At 47.1% G+C, this 22643-nt stretch overlaps 1 protein-coding gene across 2 annotated transcripts in view; it reads left to right on the top strand.

Annotated features, from left to right (window-relative positions):
- The window catches only part of ATF6 (activating transcription factor 6), a 465865-nt gene that overhangs the window by 42492 nt on the left and 400730 nt on the right, over positions 1–22643 (top strand). For both annotated transcript variants that reach the window (XM_040407064.1, XM_040407063.1), the window contains exon 3: positions 604–691. In XM_040407064.1, the coding sequence (XP_040262998.1) occupies positions 604–691 (88 nt within the window). The remainder of the gene's footprint in view (positions 1–603; positions 692–22643) is intronic.

Below are 22643 nucleotides of genomic sequence, written 5' to 3'. Positions count from 1 at the left end.
GGGACCTAGCTGCAGAAATTGTATATAGGGGGGGGACCTAGCTGCAGAAATAGTATATAGGGGGGGACCTAGCTGCAGAAATAGTATATAGGGGGGGGGGGGGGGACCTGGCTGCAGAAATTGTATATAGGGGGGACCTGGCTGCAGAAATAGTATATAGGGGGGACCTAGCTGCAGAAATAGTATATATGGGGAGGGGTACCTGGCTGCAGAAATAGTATATAGAGGTGGACCTGGCTCCAGAAATGGTATATAGGGGGCACCTGGCTGCAGAAATGGTATATAGGGGGGCACCTGGGTATATGACTAAATGCTAGTCTATGGTTAGGTCAAGTATTTTGTTTCCATACATTTTTTTCTTCTGTTTACAGATGTAACACATGACGTACAGCAAAAACGAGATGTGAACAGCCCCTGATATTGAAACTTGTGACAGTTCTGCATTAGGTATTTTCTCCAGTCTATGGCTAAGATTGATGGTTAACACATTAAGTAAAGAATAGCAAGAAAAAAAGAACTAACTTTTCAATGGATTTGGCACAAGATTACAAGATAACACTGTGTCATCTGTACTTTGATGTTTTTTATTTCTTGTATTTGCAGGAAACCAGTTATGATGATCTTGATTTCACAGTAGATCTGATGTCATGGAGTTCATATCCATGGGACGTTCCTGATCAGCAGTGTATTGGTATGTAGTTTAGGACATATTTGTTTGTCTGTGTCTGAGGAGTCCCTTCTTTTCCTACAGAGCAGCTAAAGTATCACAGGAGTCATATTTCTAAAGAGGAACCTGTCACCATGAAATGCAGTGTAATCTGCAGGCAGAATGTTATAGACCATGGTTAAAATAATATAGATCGAAACGCGTTGGAGGCGTTACCATCATCTATGTGAAGAAACTGCATTCTTTTAAATTTATGAAATAAAGACTGAAGATTTTTATTTATCTCGGTGCTGGACATCTCTTACTACTTTTCAGCAGGTTATAGAGCAGGAGGAGCTGAGAAGATTATATATAGCTTTATGAGAAAATATTAAGTAAAACTTGGATTTTATACATTGAAATCTCTGCTATTTCTGATTTCATTGTTCGTGGGAGAGGTGTTACCAGTGACTGTGATAGCTATTTCTTTTTTTTTTTTTTTATTGACAATTTTTATTATTTTTATATTTGTCATAGCAAGGTACAAGCTTGAAGACAAATGTTCTCGTTCATTCCATTGGGGGACACAGACCATGGGTATAGCTTAGAGATATTACTAGGAGGGACACTATGCAAAAAAAGAAGCTCCTCCTCCTCGGGCTATACCCCCAGGCACCTCCAGGAGAACTTCAGTCTTTGCTTAGTGTCCGTCCAAGGAGGTTGACTCTTACTCTTCTCCTGTTTGTTATTTTCTGTTTTCAGATGGGGACGCAGGTCAGCATTGCGCTTTCCTGGCCCCTGTGGAGTGTCTGCCACGGTCTTCTGAAGGTTCCTGGCTACCTCCCATTCCCCCACAGAAGAAAAGTGGATCCAGGCTCGACATGTAAGCTCTGGCATCCCACCAGCTGCTGGGACACCTGCTGCCTACCCTCCCCAGAGCACTGCCCTCCCTTGGAGTCAGATGTCTGAAGAGGTGACTCCCTGCTGGTCTGGACATCGAGGGAGCATGCTGAGCAGATAAGTATTGCCTGCTTCAATCTCCCTTCTCTCTCTTCCCTCCCCCCTATCTTCATGTCGTTTGTCTGGCACTCTGAGGCCGCCTGGGTGAGCTGGAAAAGGACCTGCTGGGGGCATTTTTTCCTAGGGGAGGGGGCCTTCCGGGTAGGGCTGATGATTCCCTATCTTCATTTTTCCTACCTGCCTACAGCTCAAACGGCAGCTTAAGATCGGCAGAGACAGGACGCCTCTGCATATGATGATTTCTGTTCCTTTAGACTGCGGCCGCTGCGCTCTCTGCAGCTCCCCGCCGGACCGCTCCGTCATTCATTAACCCCCGCCGCGCCGTACGGCTATGGGGTGTAGTTTGAATCGCGCGCGCGCTTTTTTCGCGCCGCAATGACGCGCTCAAGGGGGCGGAGCTTCGGCGTCCGGCCTGTTTTCTCCTTACTCCGGAGACTCTGCTGGATTGTGGCCGTGCAGCTCCTCAGTGACCGGAGACTTCTGCTGTTTGCCTGGGTGGTAGGAATTGCAGCAACCTGGTAGGAAATCTGATTTACATTGGAATCCATCATGCCTAAACCTGGGGCCCCTAAGCCTTCCAAGGCTCCCTCTCAGGCTCCACTGGAGTCATGTAAGATATGCCTTAGGCCTTTTTCTGTCACTGGTTCTTGTGACTCATGCCCTGCTCCTATACAGGATCAGCCTCCTTCTCTTGCTCAGCCCGGTCCTCCCTCTGCCCCTGCGGAACCAGCGGTACCCGTCTGGGCCTCCGCCATGTCTAATGCGGCAGCTGATCTGGCCTTAGTTGCCAAGGCAGCCATGTCCTTCATGGAGCGCATGGCGGCTACTACCCCTGTGGCAGCCACCACTCCATCTCCTCTCAGTGACTCTCACAGAGGGCGTCTGACTTCTAAAAGGCAGCGTGAGCGGCAGCATTCCTCCTCGGATGACTCCGCTTCTCCCCCTCGCCTTGAGGCATGCCCGGTTGACTCTCCCCCCCGCAGGGAGCGCAAATCCGAAGGGGAATTGTCCGGATCGGACGAAGTCACGGAGTGGGAACCCCTGCCTAAGCTTTCCACCATGGTAACCGAGTTGGTGGCAGCCGTCCGTGACACTTTTAATATACAAGGGGATTCTCCTCCCTCCACTAGTCGGAAGTTCTCCCTTTTTCCACCTAAGAAGCAGGAGTCCGCTGTGTTCCCTATTCATGAGGAATTCACTGCGGTCATATCAAAAGCTTGGGATCGTCCTAATCAAAAGTTTTCGGCCACCAAGCGTATGGATACACTGTATCCTTTTCCAGCTGACTCAGTGGAAAAGTGGACTTCTTCCCCTAAGGTAGATCCTCCGGTGGCCAGGTTAGCCAAGAACACGGCCCTTCCCGTCCTAGACGGTTCCTCTCTGCAGGATGCGGTGGACAGACGTTTGGATTCACTTTCCAAGTCTATCTTCTCCCTGGCGGGCGCTTCCCTGCGACCGGCCTTCGCGTCAGCTTGGGTCGCCAGAGCCCTTACAATGTGGTTGCAGCGCCACCACCAGGATCTGTCAGAGCAGGACGCCTCTGCAGATACTCTGGATTTTATCATTCAGATGTCTCGAGCTTCCAAATATCTCTGTGAGGCTTCAATGGACATCGGCTCCCTCTTTGCCCGTATTTCGGCCCTCTCTGTCATTCAGCGCAGGGAGGTCTGGCTGAAGGTGTGGGATGCTGATGCCTCATCTAAACGTTCACTCGCTAACCTTCCCTTTGAAGGGTCCAGGCTCTTTGGGGCTCAACTAGATGAATTTATTTCGGCCGCAACTGGGGGCAAGCGCACTCATCTACCTCAGCCCAGGACCAAGCGTCCCTTTCGGTCTCGGCCTTCAGGTTTCCGGGGCCAGTCCTTTCGTCGCTTCTCCACTGCCAGGACGCCGTCGTCCTCATCGGCAGGGGGGTCCCAGGACTCCCGCAAGAAGCCTTTCTTCAAGCCCCAGCCTTCTTGGCGGCCTCGGGCGCAGTCAGCCCGTCCTCCTGCTCCCAAGCAACCCTCCGCATGAAGGGGTGCCCCCACCCCTCGTGGTGGGGGGACGTCTGCTCTCCTTTCAACAAGTTTGGAGGGCTCACGTTCTGGACGCCTGGGCTCTGGAAGTGGTGACGTCCGGTTACAAGTTGGAGTTCGCGTCCAGTCCGCCGGAACGTTTTTTCCCTTCTCGCGTTCCGGGGGATCCGGCCAAGGCCTCAGGTCTCTTTTTTGCGGTCTCCTCTCTTCTGGACCGTGGTGTCATTTCCCCCGTTCCCCCAGAAGAGCAAGGGACAGGTTTTTACTCAAACCTGTTCGTTGTTCCAAAGAAGGAGGGGTCAGTCGTCCGATCTTGGATCTAAAACTTCTCAACAAGTTTCTACGGGTGCGGAAGTTTCGCATGGAGTCCCTTCGCTCCGTTATTGCTTCTCTGAGTCCAGGAGAATTCCTCGCGTCTGTGGACATTCAAGACGCCTACTTGCACGTCCCTATTGCAGAGTCCCACCATCGTTTTCTGCACTTTGCCATAGGGGGGCGTCATTACCAGTTCGTCGCCCTACCTTTTGGGTTGGCGACCGCCCCTCGGGTTTTTACGAAGATTCTGGCGCCTCTCATGGCGCTCCTTCGCACCAGGGGAATCTCTTTGTTACCATACCTAGACGACATCTTGATAAAAGCTCTGTCTCTTCCACAGGCCGAGGACAGCGTCCGAATCACCGTTCAATCCCTGGAACAGTTCGGGTGGCTGATCAATCTTCCCAAGTCCTCTCTTCACTCTCCCAGAGACTCTCGTTCCTGGGGATGATCTTGGACACCTCGATTTCTCGGGTGTTTCTTCCGGATTCCAAGGTTTCCCAGATTCGACTGGCAGTGGTGTTTCTTCTACGCTCTCCACGTCCCACCATTCGGGAGTGCATGCGGGTGCTGGGCCTTATGGTCTCCTCTTTCGAGGCGATTCCGTACGCCCAATTTCACACTCGTCCGCTACAACAAATGATCCTTGCCCTCTGGAACAAGAGCCCTCGGGGTCTAGACACTCCTGTTCTTCTGTCCCGGCAAGTTCGAGCTTCTCTCCCTTGGTGGCAGTCTTCCCTCAACCTATCGTCAGGAAGGTCCTTCCTTCCGTTCTCCTGGACGGTAGTCACCACCGACGCCAGCCTCATCGGTTGGGGAGGTGTTCTCCGGAACCTCACAGTTCAGGGTGTCTGGTCGACGGAGGAGTCCCGTCTCCCGATAAACGTCTTGGAACTAAGGGCGATTTTCCACTCCCTCTCCCACTGGACTCCTCTCCTTGCAACTCGCCCGGTGCGTGTTCAGTCGGACAATGCCACGGCTGTGGCTTATGTCAACCATCAGGGCGGGACCCGCAGTCGGGCAGTAATGCAGGAAGTAGCGAGGATCCTCTTATGGGCGGAGTCGCATGTTCCAGTATTGTCGGCAGTGTATATCCCGGGAGTCGACAATTGGACGGCGGATTTTCTGAGTCGTACCAGGGTGGATCCGGGAGAATGGTCTCTCCATCCGGAGTTTTTCGAGGACATCTGCAACCGATGGGGCCGTCCGGACGTAGATTTGATGGCTTCCCGGCTCAACCACAAGGTGCCGGTGTATCTAGCCCGCGCTCGAGACCCGCGGGCGGACGGGGTAGACGCGCTGGTAGCTCCATGGCAGCGGTTCAGCCTCCTTTACGTCTTCCCTCCGATTCCTCTGTTGCCGAAGGTGCTGCGCAAGATAGAGGCGGAGGGGATACCAACCATTCTCGTCGCCCCGGATTGGCCTCGCCGCGCCTGGTTCTCCAGCGTCGCTCGTATGTTGGTCGACGTTCCGTGGCCGCTACCCGACAGAGAGGATCTCCTGTCTCAGGGGCCACTCTTCCACCAGAATTCACGGCAGCTGCGTTTAACGGCGTGGCTGTTGAGACCTCCATCCTAAGGAAGAGAGGCTTCTCTGATGCGGTGGTGAGAACCATGATCAGGGCTCGGAAGCCGGCTTCTTCACGGATCTATTATCGCACCTGGAAGGCCTTCCTGGTTTTTTGTGAGAAGTCGGGCTACCCGCCCCTACGTTTCTCTGTCCCAGTGGTGCTGTCCTTTCTCCAATCCGGCCTTGACATGGGTCTGTCGCTCAGTTCTTTGAAGGGTCAGGTTTCTGCTTTGGCTAACTTTTTTCAGAAGTCCATTGCCTTTTTGAGACCTGTGAAAACCTTCCTGCAGGGGGTGGCGCATTCTGTTCCCCCGTATGTGCCTCCCTTGCCCCCCTGGGATCTCAACTTGGTTCTGCGCGCCCTTCAGTCGGCGCCTTTTGAGCCTCTGAGGGAGATCTCTCTGGTTTTACTCACCTGGAATGTAGTTTTTCTGGTGGCCATAACCTCCATCAGGCGAGTTTCGGAGCTGGCCGCACTTTCCTGCCGAGAACCTTTTCTGGTCTTTCACCAGGATAAGGTCGTGCTCAGACCGGTGCCTTCTTTTTTGCCCAAGGTGGTTTCTCCCTTCCACCTTAACGAAGATCTTGTCCTGCCCTCTTTTTGTCCTTCTCCGGCGAACCCCAAGGAATGCGCTCTCCACTCTCTGGACGTCGTCAGGGCTCTGAAGGTGTACCTGGGGGCTACTACCTCCTTCCGGCGTTCAGACTCTCTCTTTGTGATTCCTGAAGGGTCTCGTAAGGGCCTGGCGGCTTCCAAGGTCACCGTGGCGCGGTGGATCCGTTCCGCTATTGCTGCGGCCTATCGCGCTCGTGGCCAGGTTCCGCCGTCACGGATTACTGCTCACTCCACAAGGGCAGTGGGAGCTTCCTGGGCTAGACGCAATCGCGCATCCGTTTCCCAGTTGTGTAAGGCGGCCACTTGGTCGTCCTTACATACTTTCACAAAGTTTTATCAGCTACACTCTCTGGCCTCGGCTGATGCTGTTTTTGGGCGCAGGGTATTGCAGGCTGTGGTTCCTGTTTAACTGCGGGACGTTTATTCCAGGCGGTGTTGGGTTTGTTTCTTGTTCCCACCCCATGGACTGCTTTGGGACGTCCCATGGTCTGTGTCCCCCAATGGAATGAACGAGAAAAGGAGATTTTTGTGAAACTCACCTGTAAAATCTTTTTCTCGTCTTTTCCATTGGGGGACACAGCTCCCGCCCCTTTTTTTATGGTTTTTCGCCTTATGGTGTGCGGTGTGATGGTTTCCATTGTGTTTTATTTCCGTTCTCCTTCTCCTACTGCTTTTGCAACGACTGAAGTTCTCCTGGAGGTGCCTGGGGGTATAGCCCGAGGAGGAGGAGCTTCTTTTTTTGCATAGTGTCCCTCCTAGTAATATCTCTAAGCTATACCCATGGTCTGTGTCCCCCAATGGAAAAGACGAGAAAAAGATTTTACAGGTGAGTTTCACAAAAATCTCCTTACAACAATAGTACAAGTGACAAAAAAGAAGGCAGCATATATATTCAAGAAATCATCACAAGTTTTTGTAACAGGCGGGTGTTTCGGCCCAACATTGACAGGCATTAGTTATTGATAGGCTTAAGTAGGTTTCTGTTTAAACAGAATGTCACGGATCACAGGGCATACTTCCCGAGATGAAATAAAATGGATTAAAATAAAATAAAATGAAAATAAAGGTAAGAATAAATAGATGTGGAAGAGGGGTTTTGTGAGGCTATCAGCTTCTACTCAAGAGAATACAGGTAAGCGATCATCAGCAAATGGGAGCATATTTATATATTTAGCTATATAAATCCTCTATATTTTTTCCATGGGGACCATATTTTTAGAAAAGTCGGTCTAGAATGTGATTCCCAATGTGAGATTTTCTCCAACCTGTATATCTGGTCCACTTTATTGGTCCAATGGTCAATACTGGGAATGTCAGAAGAAAGCCAGTGCATGGGCAAGAGTAACCTGGCCGCTGCTAGTAAGAGTGAGAATAGGGATGTTTTATGTGGTCCCAAGCTCTCCATCCCCAGAGAAATAAGGGCTAGTTCAGGCGTACATGGGAGAGACGTCTGACAAATCTCGTTACAAAGTTGGAGTATCTTGTGCCACCAAGGCTCAATTTGGTCACAAGACCACCAGATGTGCATAAAATGTGCCTTTCGATGTATGGCATATCCAGCATTCATCAGACGCTGTTGAACTGTACATACAAGTTTTATCTGGGGTTTTGTACCAACGCATGAGAATTTTGTAGCCATTCTCCTGTATGCGTATACATCTGGACAACTTGTGGGGGGAAGATAAAAGTTTAGTGATCTCTTGAGAGGATAGATTTCGCTGTAAGTCTCTTTCCCAAATACCTACAATCGCGGGTTTAGGAGGGGAGGGGGGGTGATTTCAGATGTTTATATATTTTAGATATGGTTTTAAGAGGATACATCTTACTGTTCAGCATTGTCTCAAACCAGCAGGATTCTCCTACCTGGGAGGTTTGCTTCGCCCAGAGAAGGGCCTCTGTTTTGAGGAAGCTCTGTAGTATTGGATTGCGAATCTGCACATCTAGTATTATGTTTATTTCAGAGTCAGGGAGAACACAACCCTCTTTATCTATTAGTTGAGAGGTGGCAATTACTGAATTTCTTACGGATGTTGGGCATCTCTCTTTTAATTATTTGGGTGCTAAGTCAATGATATCTTTAATAAGTAGAAGGGGGGAAGGAAGTGAGGGACTTTCAGGGTTGGATGTGAACCTCTTCCAGACCTTTTAATGTGTTACGCGTGATAGGGTTAGTAATCAGGCTAGGTTGCGGGAGGGGTTTATTAGCCAGTATAAGTGCCCTTATAGGGAATGGAAGTAGAGCATTCTCCAACTTTGGCCAGGATTTGTGACCAGGTTCCCTGATTAAGTCTATAATTCTGGATAGTTGGATAGCATTCATATATGTCTCCGGGTCAGGGAGACCAATACCACCTGTAGCTCTAGATTTGGTCAAAGTGTCAAAAGAGATGCGAGGACTTTTACCTTGCCAAATAAACTTGCGTATGCATTTATTAAGAGAGGTAAAATATGATTTAGGTATTTCTATGGGTAGAACCTGCATCAGGTATGTGAGTTTCGGCATGATCAGAGACCTAAAAATGTTTTTTCTACCAAACCAGGAGAGATATTGAGAGTCTAGGGAGTTCATCTGCGTCTGTATAGCAACTAAAAGGGGCATGTAATTTAGTCGAAATAAATCAGGTAAATGCGGGGAGAGTTTGACCCCCAAGTAGGTTAATTGTTGGGTTTGCCAATTGAATGGGGAGTTTACTTTGAGGGAGGAGACACTAACGGGAGAGAGGCCTATATGAAGGACCTGGGACTTTGATGGGTTAATTTTAAAGTTGGATAGGGAGCCAAAAAGGTTAAGTGTCGACAGGATCTTGGGCATGGATTTGTGTGGATTGGTGGTGGTGATCAGTAAGTCATCCGCAAATGCTGCTAATTTATATTCTCGTGAACCTATTTTCAGACCGCTAATATCACTATTTTGTCTAAGGGCTTGTAAAAGGGATTCCATCACTAGTACGAATAATAGGGGAGAAAGGGGGCACCCCTGCCTCGTCCCATTTCTTATGGGAAAACAGGGGGATAGTATTCCATTGACCGACACGGATGCCGAGGAGCACGTGTACATTGCAAATACTGCATTGATATATGACTCTGGGAACTGAAATTTTGAGAAAGTTAGTCTAATATATAGCCAGTCCACTCTGTCAAATGCTTTCTCGGCGTCCGTGCCAATCAGGACCAAGGAGATGCGTTTATGAGAGGCATAAAACAAGGAGTCTAATATTTTTGTGGTATTATCCTTCCCTTCTCTCCCTTTTACGAAGCCTACCTGGTCCGGATGGATCAGTTCGGGCAGAAAGCTCTGTAGCCTAGTAGCTAGCATTTTGGCTGTAAGTTTGAGGTCTACATTGAGGAGAGAAATTGGGCGATAATTGGAGCATAGTGTAGGGTCTTTGCCTTCCTTGGGTATTATTGTTATAGTGGCTCTAGTCATATCATGTGAAAGTGGTATATTGGACATAGCTAAATTACAGACAGGGAGCAGATGCGGTAGGAGTATATTTTTGAAAGCATAAAAGTAAGATATAGGGAGACCATCCGGGCCAGGGCATTTACCTTTAGGGGTAGATTTAATGGCAGCTTCTAATTCCGGGACAGTGAAAGGCTTGGCTAAGAATTCCCGCTGTATTGAGGTTAAGGCTGGGAGGTCAAGTGTGTCAAGAAAAGAGTTAATGTTGGTTTCTCTGGAAGTAAAGGGGTCGGGTAGATCCGGGATTGGTAGGTTGTAAAGAGAATTATAGAATATCCTGAACTGATCAGCTATTTCCTCCGCTTTGAACAAGAGGTTACCCTGTTGAGATCTGAGGGATTGAACATAGCGGGAACTTCTCTTTTGTTTAATACGGTTCATGACATATTTGGAGGCTTTATTGCCATGGGCAAAAAATTTCTGTTGGACCGACAGTAAAAGTTTGGCTGAGCGCTCGTTTAAAAGGTTTTTTAGTTGGGCTCTAAGGGAAGAAAGTTCCGCTAGATGCAGATCTGACATGGATTGTTTGTGGGCTTTCTCTGCTATGTGGATCTTTGATAGCAAGTCACTAAGTTTTTTCTCAGATTCCCTCTTCAGGAAGGAGCAGAGACCAATCAGCCTGCCTCTAACGTACGCTTTATGAGCGTCCCAGAGGGTTTGAGGGGAAATCTCAGGAGTAGTATTTATAAGGAAATATTCCTCAAGGTAAGAGGAGATAAGAGCAGTATGTTTTGCATTGTTTAAAAGGGACTCGTTAAACCTCCAGTTGGTTTGTTTGTTGGTTTTCTGGTCTGAGCGGATTTCACAATAGATTGGGGCATGATCGGACAGGGTAATATTTCCTATTTTTGGGAATGAGCTAAATTTTTACTTTTCTTTCGGGATTAAAATATAGTCAATTCTACTATATGACTTGTTAGCAGGGGAGTAGAAGGAATAATCAATCGCTTCGGGATTATGGCAGCGCCAGACGTCTAAGACTCCCAGGTTATGAAATTTTGTGTGCAGCAAACTAAGAGTTTTTGCCGAAACCGGAGATTTTTTAGAAGAGGTGTCTAATAAAGGATTTAAAGCTACATTAAGGTCACCTGCCATAATTAGGAACCCCTCTCTGTGTTTTTCTATAAGAGAGAGTACTGGGGTGAGCCAGTCGTTCTGGTCTACGTTTGGGGCGTATATGTTTGCAAAAGTAAAGATGGATTGCCCTATTTGGCCTATGAGAATTAGGTACCGACCCTCCGGGTCTTGAATATGTGATTTGTATTGAAAGGGGAGCCCCCTACCAAAGCCAATGCTGACACCCCTTGAGGCCGCACCCCCAGCACCACAGTGGTACCAGCTAGGATATTTGGAGTGAGAGAGATTGGGATAATTCCCATGTTTGAAATGTGTCTCCTGCAAAAAGATCACAGAGCACCTCTCCTTGTGCAAGAGAGAGAAAATCTGGGATCTCTTAGAGGGGGACCTCATCCCCTTGACATTGAATGAGACTAGTTTAAAATCCACCATGTCTTTTCAGAGAGAGGGGGAGAGGTTCTGGATGTAATAGCAAAGAAAATCTGACCAACCAGGAGCAAAGTGAAGGAGGAAGTGCGGCCACGAGAGGAGTCCATGAGCATCCAGACAATCGGAGGAATGTCCATTTGTTAGCCCTGAATCTGTGAGGATATCCGTAGATCTGTTTGAGAGAGTATTTGGATAGTCTCATAATACCTGTCAAAACAATAGCAATTAGGAACATAAAATAAAACAATGAGTAAAGGTAAAGGATGAATAAACATCATCCAAGCCAGGTAGATCATATCAATCATGCCTTTTTGCTTAGGCATCATGTAGGGGGGGAAAGGGTATAGCACCCATAAGCACTACCCTCTGTAGTGCCAGTTGTACTGGAACAATTTGAAACTGGTAGTATTAGTGGAAGAAGAATCAGGGGATCTATAAGGTTTTACAACAAGCCCTTATGATTTTTTCATTTGGTAAGAACCATGTAGGGAATAGGAAGCATGTATGAGTGGATAGACTCAACAATTAGAGGAGAAGATAAAGTGGAGTATTGTAAGATACTGGTGGGCAGCTTTAAGTGTCTCGCACTGCTACCGTTGTATGAGAGTGTACATTCATACTGAAAATAGCCTGATCTTGATACTTAGCTATGTGACTGGTCTAACCTTACAACAGATGGGAAATTCAGGAAGAAGATCCCCACTGTTTCATCGTCATATATACTGGGCAGAGAGCAAGGCATGTCCGGCTCTCCATCCAGTATACAAGGAGTCATCACACGGAAAACAATTTAACAACAGCTTAAAATCTGTACATCTCCTATGATGCTGTATGGAGTCCACCTAAACTTAGGAAGAACAAAACTCATTACTTTTCCACCATGGTCAAACGTTTGGGAGTGGAGAAGGAGTTTCCCCTTCTGCTTCTTTGGGGTTTTGGGGTACCTAAAGATTCCCAGGGGGTCACCTGAGGGAGATTAGGTAAGGAGCTCAGATTTTGGGCAACGTCCCAGTTCTCAATAGGCAATGGGGCAATTTGAAGAAGGTCATAGGCTTTATCCAGATCAGTGAAGGAAGAGATGTGAACGCGCCGACCGTCGTGCAGGAACGATAATCCGAACGGGAATGTCCACCGGTAAATAATTCTGCGTTGTCGCAGCCATTCTGTGAGGGGTCTCAGGGCTTTGCGTTTCTTAAGAGTTGACTGCGCCAAGTCCTGGAATATGGTGATTGTGTTTTCTTCCCACTCAACGGAGCTAGAATTTCTAGCGTTTGCCAGTATGGCTTCTTTTACAGGGAAGTGTAAAAATTTACATATTACATCTTTGGGGGGCTCATTCGCTTGTGGTTTTGGTCTGAGAGCTCTATGGGCCCTTTCAAGCAGGACCTCATGTGCAGATTCAGGTCCCAGAATTTTCAGGCATATCTGAATTATTGTTTCAGGAATGTCCATGGTTGAGATAGATTCCGGAATGCCTCTAAAACGTAAATTGTTACGCCTGCTCCTGTTCTCCTGGTCCTCCAAGGCTGTATATAAGGAGTTAATGTGGCATTGAGCCAGGGACAAGCATGATGAGACTGCCGACTGGTGCTGTAAGATCGCGGCCTGCAATTCCTCTAACGCCTCCACCCTCCGGCCTATGTGTCTGACGTCCTCTTTTATTGAGGAGATATCCAAACTAAGGGGACCCAGTGCTTCTGCTAAAGCCTCCTTTAGGAAAGTTCTAGATATGGGCAAGCAGTCTGCATCGCTGGGGTCATCCTCTACCTGGTCACCGCCGGATGCTGCTGGTAACTTGTGTGCTGAGCGTGGTGTGCCGGGCGCCATCTTGGATTCGCGGCTGTCTTTTTAACATATCTCTCCATTTCCCCAGCTTGGTTCTGGGAGCGATTGTTGCTCGATTGCTCTGTGGGCTTTTGGCCCCTGATTTTAACCATTGTGGGATCCAGTGGGCTAATAATACGGTGCTGTGTGGGTTATGCAGGCAGGAGAGCCGTCCTTCACACGTCCATTCACCTCAAGCGCAGGCTCCGCCCCCCGTGATAGCTATTTCTGTGCGAATATTTAGGGACCTCCGTCAAAAAGACAATTTCCTACATTCAGAACTTTTTTGTCCAGTAAAGAAACAGAATTCCGAACTCAGCCTTAGGGCTCATTCAGACGGCCATATGTTGCTTTCCGCATCTGAGCTGCAATTCTGCGAATTGGATGCGGACCCATTCACTTCTATGGGGCCCCAAAAGATGCGGAGAGCACTCTGTGTGCTGTTTGCATCTTTTCTTTCGTTCCACTGCCCTGCAAAACAAATAAAACATGCCCTCTACTTGTCAGTAAAAATCGGGACGTGGCCCCATTGAAATCTATGGGTCCGCAAAACTGCAGAATGCAATCGGTTTTTAACCCCTTGCTGCAAATGGATGTAACTGTATGTCCAGGTTGCATGTAACTTACTAAAATCAGGAGTACAGTAACATTCAAACTGTTATCCGGCTCTGTGACTTGATAAAGTGTCACAGCCCTGGAGCCCCTCTGTCATGAACAGTGGAGATTGTGAAGCAGCCGTAAAAGGACCAGTCGGAGAGGTCCCTTGTCAGCGATCGCCGACTGCTGCAACGGCTGAGATCGGCTGTAACATCGGCCATTTAACCCCTTACATGCCGCTGTCAGTAGTAAACACTGATATCAAGGGTTAATAAAGGGAGGGAGCTCCCTTTGTTCCCCAACACCCAGGAATGTGTGCTACTTTCCTATTCTGCAGGCCTCTTCTCATAGCGTTGTCATGTGCAGCAGGCCATCTCCTCTGTATTATAAGGCTACTTTCACACTAGCATTTTAGTTTTCCAGTATTGAGATCCGTCATAGGAGCTCAATACCGGAAAAAAAAAGCTTCAGTTTTGTCCCCATTCATTGTCAATGGGGACAAAACTGAACTGAACAGAACGGAATGCTCCAAAATGCATTCCGTTCCGTCTAGTTGCGTTCCCAGACCGAAGAGCAAACCGCAACATGTTGTAGTTTGCTTTCCGTCCTGGGATGCGGAGCAAAACTGATCCGGCATACCCCCCAATGCAAGTCAATGGGGACGGATCCGTTTTCTCTGCCACAATAGAAAACGGATCCGTCCTCTATTGACTTTCAATGGAGTTCATAACTGATCTGTTTTGGCTATGTTACAGATAATAAAACCGGATCCGTTCATAACGGGTGCAGATGGTTGCATTATCCAGCAAAAACGCTAGTGTAAAGTAGCCTAAATAAGAGACGGGAGAGCACTGGGAGGAGGAGCACATCCCTGAGTGTTCGTTCAGTGTTGTAGGACACTGCCTCCTCCTTCCAGTGTTATCAGTGTCATGTCTGTTTGCTGCCTGCCAGTTTAATTTACATACAGTCAGGTCCATAAATATTGGGACATCGACACAATTCTAAAATTTTGGGCTCTATACACCACCACAATGGCTTTGAAATGAAACGAACAAGATGTGTTTTAACTGCAGACTGTCAGCTTTAATTTGAGGGTATTTACATCAAAATCAGGTGAACGGTGTAGGAATTACAACAGTTTGCATATGTGCCTCCCACTTGTTAAGGGACCAAAAGTAATGGGACAGAATAATAATCATAAATCAAACTTTCACTTCTTAATACTTGGTTGCAAATCCTTTGCAGTCAATTACAGGCTAAAGTCTGGAACGCATAGACATCACCAGACGCTGGGTTTCATCCCTGGTGATGCTCTGCCAGGCCTCTACTGCAACTGTCTTCAGTTCCTGCTTGTTCTTGGGGCATTTTCCCTTCAGTTTTGTCTTCAGCAAGTGAAATGCATGCTCAATCGGATTCAGGTCTGGTGATTGACTTGGTCATTGCATAACATTCCACTTCTTTCCCTTAAAAAACTCTTTGGTTGCTTTTGCAGTATGCTTTGGGTCATTGTCCATCTGCACTGTGAAGCGCCGTCCAATGAGTTCTGAAGCATTTGGCTGAATATGAGCAGATAATATTGCCTGAAACACTTCAGAATTCATCCTGCTGCTTTTGTCAGCAGTCACATCATCAATAAATACAAGAGAACCAGTTTCATTGACAACCATACATGCCCACGCCATTACACTACCACCACCATGCTTCACAGATGAGGTGGTATGCTTAGGATCATGAGCAGTTCCTTTCCTTCTCCATACTCTTTTCTTCCCATCACTCTGGTACAAGTTGATCTTGGTCTCATCTGTCCATAGGATGTTGTTCCAGAACTGTGAAGGCTTTTTTTAGATGTCATTTGGCAAACTCTAATCTGGCCTTCCTGTTTTTGAGGCTCACCAATGGTTTACATCTTGTGGTGAACCCTCTGTATTCACTCTGGTGAAGTCTTCTCTTGATTGTTGACTTTGACACACATACACCTACCTCCTGGAGAGTGTTCTTGATCTGGCCAACTGTTGTAAAGGTTGTTTTCTTCACCAGGGAAAGAATTCTTTGGTCATCTACCACAGTTGTTTTCCGTAGTCTTCTGGGTCTTTTGGTGTTGCTGAGCTCACCGATGTGTTCTTTCTTTTTAAGAATGTTCCAAACAGTTGTTTGGGCCATGCCTAATGTTTTTGCTATCTCTCTGATGGGTTTGTTTTGTTTTTTCAGCCTAATGATGGCTTGCTTCACTGATAGTGATAGCTCTTTGGATATCATCTTGAGAGTTGATAGCAACAGATTTCAAATGCAAATAGCACACTTGGAATGAACTCTGGACCTTTTATGTGCTCATTGGAATTGGAATAATGAGGGAATAACACACACCTGGCCATGGAACAGCTGAAAAGCCAATTGTCCCATTACTTTTGGTCCCTTAACAAGTGGGAGGCACATATGCAAACTGTTGTAATTCCTACACCGTTCACCTGATTTGGATGTAAATACCCTCAAATTAAAGCTGACAGTCTGCAGTTAAAGCACATCTTGTTCGTTTCATTTCAAATCCATTGTGGTGGTGTATAGAGCCAAAAATGTTAGAATTGTGTCGATGTCCCAATATTTATGGACCTGACTGTAGGTATTGCAGTAAGCAAAACGGTCTTTTAGTATACCCTCCCTTTGGCCCCATTAGCTAACTTTATGGCTGTCACCTCCAGCGCTTGACTGCTATTCCCCCATGTTTTTATATCCTTATCTCAGCTGTCTGAGTCCTATGGAAGCAGAGACAGCTGACCGTAAAGGTGAAGCAGTCTGCTTCCCTTTCCACCATTCACCACAACCAGCGATCCCCAGCAGCAGCGCGATGTAGTGTCAGACATGGCGTTGCTGGTCTGTGTAGCAGGAGGAGGGGTACCGCTGGGTATCAGCTGTGAGCTCGTCCTCCTACACAGCAGCCCAATGTGTGACTGTACACCGCGCTGCTGCTGGGAGGGCTGTGCTGGAGCTGGGATCGTGAGGAACTAGGTGAGGATTTATAGTTTTTTAACTTCCTTTGAGAGGACACATGGCTGCATAAATGGTATATAGGGGGACCTGGCTGTAGAAATAGTATATAGGGGGCACCTGCCTGCAGAAATAGTATATAGGTGGGGGGGGGCACCTGGCGGCATAAATAGTATATAGGTGGGGGGGGCACCTGGCGGCATAAATAGTATATAGGGGGGACCTGGCTGCATAAATAGTATATAGGGAGGGACCTGGCTGCATAAATAGTATATAGGGGGACCTGGCTGCAGAAATAGTATATAGGGGGGTCCTGGCTGCAGAAATAGTATATAGGGGGGACCTGGCTGCAGAAATAGTATATAGGGGGGGCACTTGGCTGCATAAATAGTATATAGGGGTCACCTGGCTGCATAAATAGTATATAGGGGTCATCTGGCTGCAGAAATAGTATATGGGGGGACCTGGCTGCAGAAATAGTATATAGGGGGGGGGACCTGGCTGCAGAAATAGTATATAGAGGGGGAATCTACCTGCAGAAATAGTATATAGGGGGCATCTGGCTGCATTGATAGTATGTAGGGGGCACCTGGCTGCAGAAATAGTATATAGGGGGGACCTGGCTGCATAAATAGTATATAGGGGGGACCTGGCTGCAGAAATAGTATATAGGGGGACCTGGCTGCAGAAATAGTATATAGGGGGGGGGGGGGGGGGGCACCTGGCTGCAGAAATAGTATATAGGGGGCACCTGGCTGTAGAAATAGTATATAGGGGGTCACATGGCTGCATAACTAGTATATAGGTGGTACAGTGTGTTGGGGGCACCTGGCTGCATAAATAGTATGTAGGGGGCACCTGGCTGCATAATTAGTATATAGGTGGCAAATGCCTGCATAAATAGTATGTAGCGGTCACCTGGCTGCATAACCAGTATATAAGGGGCACCTGTCTGCATAACTAACACATAGGGGGCACATGGCTGCATAACTAGTATATAGGGGGCATTGGCAGTTTCCCCTCACCTATGACTGCACCCATGCTACCAGGACCTCCCATCAGGACAGGAAACCGGAGAAGATGAAAAGGTTCACACCCCCACCACATCTCAGTTCAGGTTTCCTGTCCTCCGGATAGGAGGTACCTGAGGGGCGCTGGCTCTTTTTATAAGTCGGTTCTCACCTTCGGGTGCTGGGGAGGTCCGGGTCTACCCTACCGTAAAGGGAACTATCCCTGGCGACGTCAGTCTCCTTGGGGAGCCGCTGCCTGATTCTGTTTCTTCCTCCTGCATCCCCCCTAGCCTCTTGGGGAGCCGCTGTGGCCGTGTTCAGTCGGCCCCCGGTCCGTTGCTACGGGATGCCCGGCGTCCCGCATCCAAGATGGTGGAGCTTTTTCCTCAGCGTTCTGCCCATGCGCGCAGGGAAGGCCTGCCGGAGGAGGTTTGGGCATCCTTAAGAGTGGATTAGGCGTTCTCTGGGGACCTATGGGTTTAAAGGAGCCGAGGTGCGGTATATAAATCGGCAGCAAGAGAAGACAGCCAGTCTTGGATCCACACAGTGCTGTGCAGGATCTGGGTTTCCACCAGAATGTCGGAACCAGATGATACAGGACGCGCCGACCCCCTGGAACCCTCGAGGCCCGCAAGCCTGGAATTTGTCCTGAGGAGTGGGGAAGTTTGACTCTGCTTTTGGTGAGATTTATCCTCTCCTAATTAATTTGGGTGTTTTTGCTTTATTGTTATAGGCAGCAAAAACACCTAGAAAATCGTCTGGAAAGACTAAACATAGAGTGTGGAGCATGTAGAACAGTTTTAGCAGCCTCTTATGTTAAGCCACTATGTCAAGCATGTATAGATAAGTTGGTTATGGAAGAGTCTCTCAGCTTATCTAGAAATATGAGGGCTTTGATACGCTCAGAAGTTAAAGCGTCTATTAAATCACGTAGGCCTCTTTCCCACTTGCGTTGTCCGGATCCGTCGTGTACTCCATTTGCCGGAAGTGCCCGCCGGATCCGTAACACCGCAAGTGAACTGAAAGCATTTGAAGACAGATCCGTCTTCAAAATGCGTTCAGTGTTACTATGGCACCCAGGACGCTATTAAAGTTCTGGTTGCCATAGTAGTAGTGGGGAGCGGGGGAGCAGTATACTTACAGTCTGTGCGGCTCCCGGGGCGCTCCAGAATGACGTCAGAGCGCCCCATGCGCATGGATACACTTTACCATGGCAAACAGGACTTTAGTGTCCTGGCAGCCATGGTAACCATTCAGAAAAAGCTAAACGTCGGATCCGGTAATGCGCCGAAACGACGTTTAGCTTAAGGCCGGATCCGGATTAATGCCTTTCAATGGGCATTAATTCCGGATCCGGCCTTGCGGCAAGTGTTCGGGATTTTTGACCGGAGCAAAAAGTGCAGCATGCCGCAGTATTTTCTCCGGCCAAAAAACGTTTCGTTACTGCAGACATCCTGATGCATCCTGAACGGATTTCTCTCCATTCAGAATGCATGGGGATAATCCTGATCAGGATTCTTCCGGCATAGAGCCCCGACGACGGAACTCTATGCTGGAACACAACAACGCAAGTGTGAAAGAGATCTTAGTTGGGGTCGTCCAGGGTCTCCAGACAAGTTTGCTTATATTAAGGACCCTGATTCAGATTTTTCTGATGAAGAAGAGGATAGAGAATCCGGACAGGCCCTATCAGATGATTCTTTCTCTTCAGAAGAGGACTCAGCGGGGAGGTTTTTTTTCCACTGGAAGATACCGAGCCAATATTGAATGCTGTTAAAGCCACCATGCAATTAGAAGACCTAAAACAATATAAATCTGTTTGTGAAAAAAATGTAATAAATCAACGGGGGGCACTCGTTATTTGGCAATAATATGGACTGCTATATACAAGAACAATTTATTGGTAAATATATATATAAAAAATATAAAATCATACATGGCATATAAATAGATTACAACAGGATGACTGTATACGGCTCTATATATTTTGATATATCGGTGTGGAAATCATAAGCAGTAGATGTAGATGCAGCTTGTCTGAACATACACTTAGTCTCAATAACTGAATCCTTGATCTCCCATGTATTGAGAAAATAAAAAGTTCCTTCTGCAACAATATAGATAAGATGTTGATCTTCTGTATATAGATCCCGTGATTTTCAATGGGATAGTTAATTATGGTAAAGTTTTGTATCAGGCACGCTGGGATGCGTACTGATCCTCACAATATGAGTATAACTATATGCAGCATAAAATTAAAATGTAATGGTCACTGGGACCAGGCGTATTTTCGCAGCCCCTCTGACTAATAATAATAAAACTCAATTTTATTTCAATGCTTTAAAACCATTATATTTCTTGGGAACAAATTTAAAACTTCAGGAGTCACAGAATCAGGGTCGAGTGCCAAGTCACTGTGTACACTTCTTATACCTTAAGCCTTCCTAGTATTTAAATGAACTAGTTGTGTAACATCTCTTGATTCAGAGGATTGTTTATAGGCACCCTGACAAACTCCTGCCTAAAAATCGAAACCTGTGTCCCTACATGTTTCGCCGAGCCTGTCGGCGTCTTCAGGGGAAACTAAACAGGTGACTTTGGGGGGCGGGGTCCGGGCTTTTAAACCCTCGGATTGCTTGGGCTATATTATTTGTCCAATCCCCTGTTGGTGTGGGTGGGCTCTCAGAAGTGACTGCCAATAGGCGAGGGCTGTGTGTGTACGCTGCGTCCTCATGCGTATTGACGTCACCCCACTCCCTCCTGTTACCGTATCGGGCCTCGCTGGTGATGTCACATCCAGTGCGCCACACTCCCTTCCCGAAGCGGCAGGCGCTCACACGTCATGCGCCTGCGCCCTGCATCCACCGACACAGTTCCTCTGCGCATGCGTCCGGACTTCATGTCCCCTTCGGCCCTCCTGTTGAATTGCGCATGCGTGCGGTCTTCAGGACATCTCCATCGGGATAACAGCATCCCTGGTAGAGCTGCTGGGATAACCAGAGAGGGATGGTATGTGTTGGTAACTTCTGTAGATTCTATTCTAATACTGGCCACCCACCAGCTAATGTATAAAACTATACTTAGGGTACCGTCATGTGTGTGTGTGTGTACTCATACTTTTGGATGTTGATCAGACCCTAATTATAGATTCAACGTCAGTATTCCTATTCTTTATAATTCTATGGTATTATGTTTGAATTTTTCTTTACTGACTTCTTTTTTATTTATTATTTAAGGTCTATGGGGCCACTTCCTTGTCATACCTCACATGTGGCTGGAGAGCATCTCCCTATCCTAGGCAAGTGTTCCACAAGGAAAGGAATTCTATTCTTTTTGCCATCTTAGTATATGTGGTGATGTTCTATTGCTCAATGGAATTGTATATTTATTCATGGAATCGGCATTGTCTCTAGTTCTGGACCAGTTCATTACCCTAGTCCTGTTGCTATTACCAATGTTGGATTACATTTATATACATCCAATTTATATCTATAGCACCGTCCAATGACATCTATATGTATCAACTCAGAACAGATCCGTCCCGATTCCATTTTATTATAAAAGTTTTGTTACTATTGGTACATTATACATCTCTACTTGATCGTCCTAACTACTCACTGTTTTTTTGTGAATAATTCCAATTCCATATTTGCCCTAGACAGTCCCCCATCTGCAGTTATTCCAATTTGCACAAATGTTGCCTCCCTAGTGTCGATCAAGACGGATCTAATACCTTTTACCCTCTTTCATGTCATTCCTCAAACCTAGAGGGGATGTATCTTTATTTCCTATACCGTCTATGGATCTGCTACTTGCCAGTCTAGAATTATATCAAGAGTCAAATCCAGGTTAGATTTGTTGTTAGCAGACTTTATTGACCATCCAGGTTGCTGTAACTATTTTTCCCTTATTGATATCTGTTTCTATCCTTAGGTGCCTAGAATTCCTCCAGTCGGATGCCTCCCCAACCGTAAGTATTGCTCATACCAGCCTTTATACCCTAGCTGTCTCAAGGGCCTCTCACGATTGGACTTTTTCCTGCCCGTTCCAGTCCTCCCATTCCTCCACAGTGTGAGACCAATTTTTAGGGGGGGATTATCCTAATTTTTGCTCCATGTATTTCATATAAATTACAATCATTATGTTGTAGGTAGTGCTCCAACCGGTCCAATTTACCTTATAAGTATGAAGCGAAGGTGAATCCTTCATTGCCCATTCGGGGCAAGAGAATGGAGACGATAGATCCATTTTGTCTCCTCTTATTGTAACTTACGGTCTATGCTGCCCTCTCTGGGAGATACCCCGATCCTCTGTATCCCCCAGATCTTGAGACCACTTGTTTTGCCATCGTGGCACGTTAGAAAATGCCTAGAGAGAGGTGTCTCTTCGTTAGTGTTTAACGCACTGAGATGCCTGGAGATCCTCCTCCTTAATTCTTGGATGGTTTTACCAACATATAGTTTGTCGCACTCGCACTGTATGCAGTAAACCACCCCAGTGCTCTTACAGTTGATAAATTCTCGTATTTTATATGTTTTTCCATCTTGAGGATTTTTGAACTCCTTCTTTGGGATCATAAATTTGCAAAAACTGCAAGCTCCACATGGGTATGATCCTATAGTCTTAAGCCATGTAGTTTTGCTCCTGGAAGTTCTTTGAAAATGAACTTTTTCTGGGTTTTCTTTAGCCTCTTGGCTATTAGTTTTCCATTCATAAACCTCAACATTGAGATCCTAGCAGCAGGCACTTCTGGTGTGACATCACCTAGACACATGTTCTTTACTCAGCAGAGGCTCTGTTCCCGCAATGCTGTCCCTGGCACTATATGAGCAGTCGGCAGTGGCGCGTGCTCCCCTCTTCCATGAATGGTAGTTAAATTATTGTGCGTATTCATACGCATTAGACATTTTTTAGGGAGAAAAACTGTCTGTACAGGCGTCCATGACGCTTGTACAGTCGTTATTGCGACTAAGGATGAGCGAATCGACTTCGGATGAAACATCCAAAGTCGATTTGCATAAAACTTTGTTCCCTAATTGTGACCCCTCCCGCTCACCATGTCTGCGATGCTGCATGC

Source organism: Bufo bufo, chromosome 9, assembly GCF_905171765.1.
Source record: "Bufo bufo chromosome 9, aBufBuf1.1, whole genome shotgun sequence".
NCBI lineage: Eukaryota > Metazoa > Chordata > Amphibia > Anura > Bufonidae > Bufo > Bufo bufo.
This window is presented reverse-complemented; position numbering and strand designations above follow the sequence as displayed.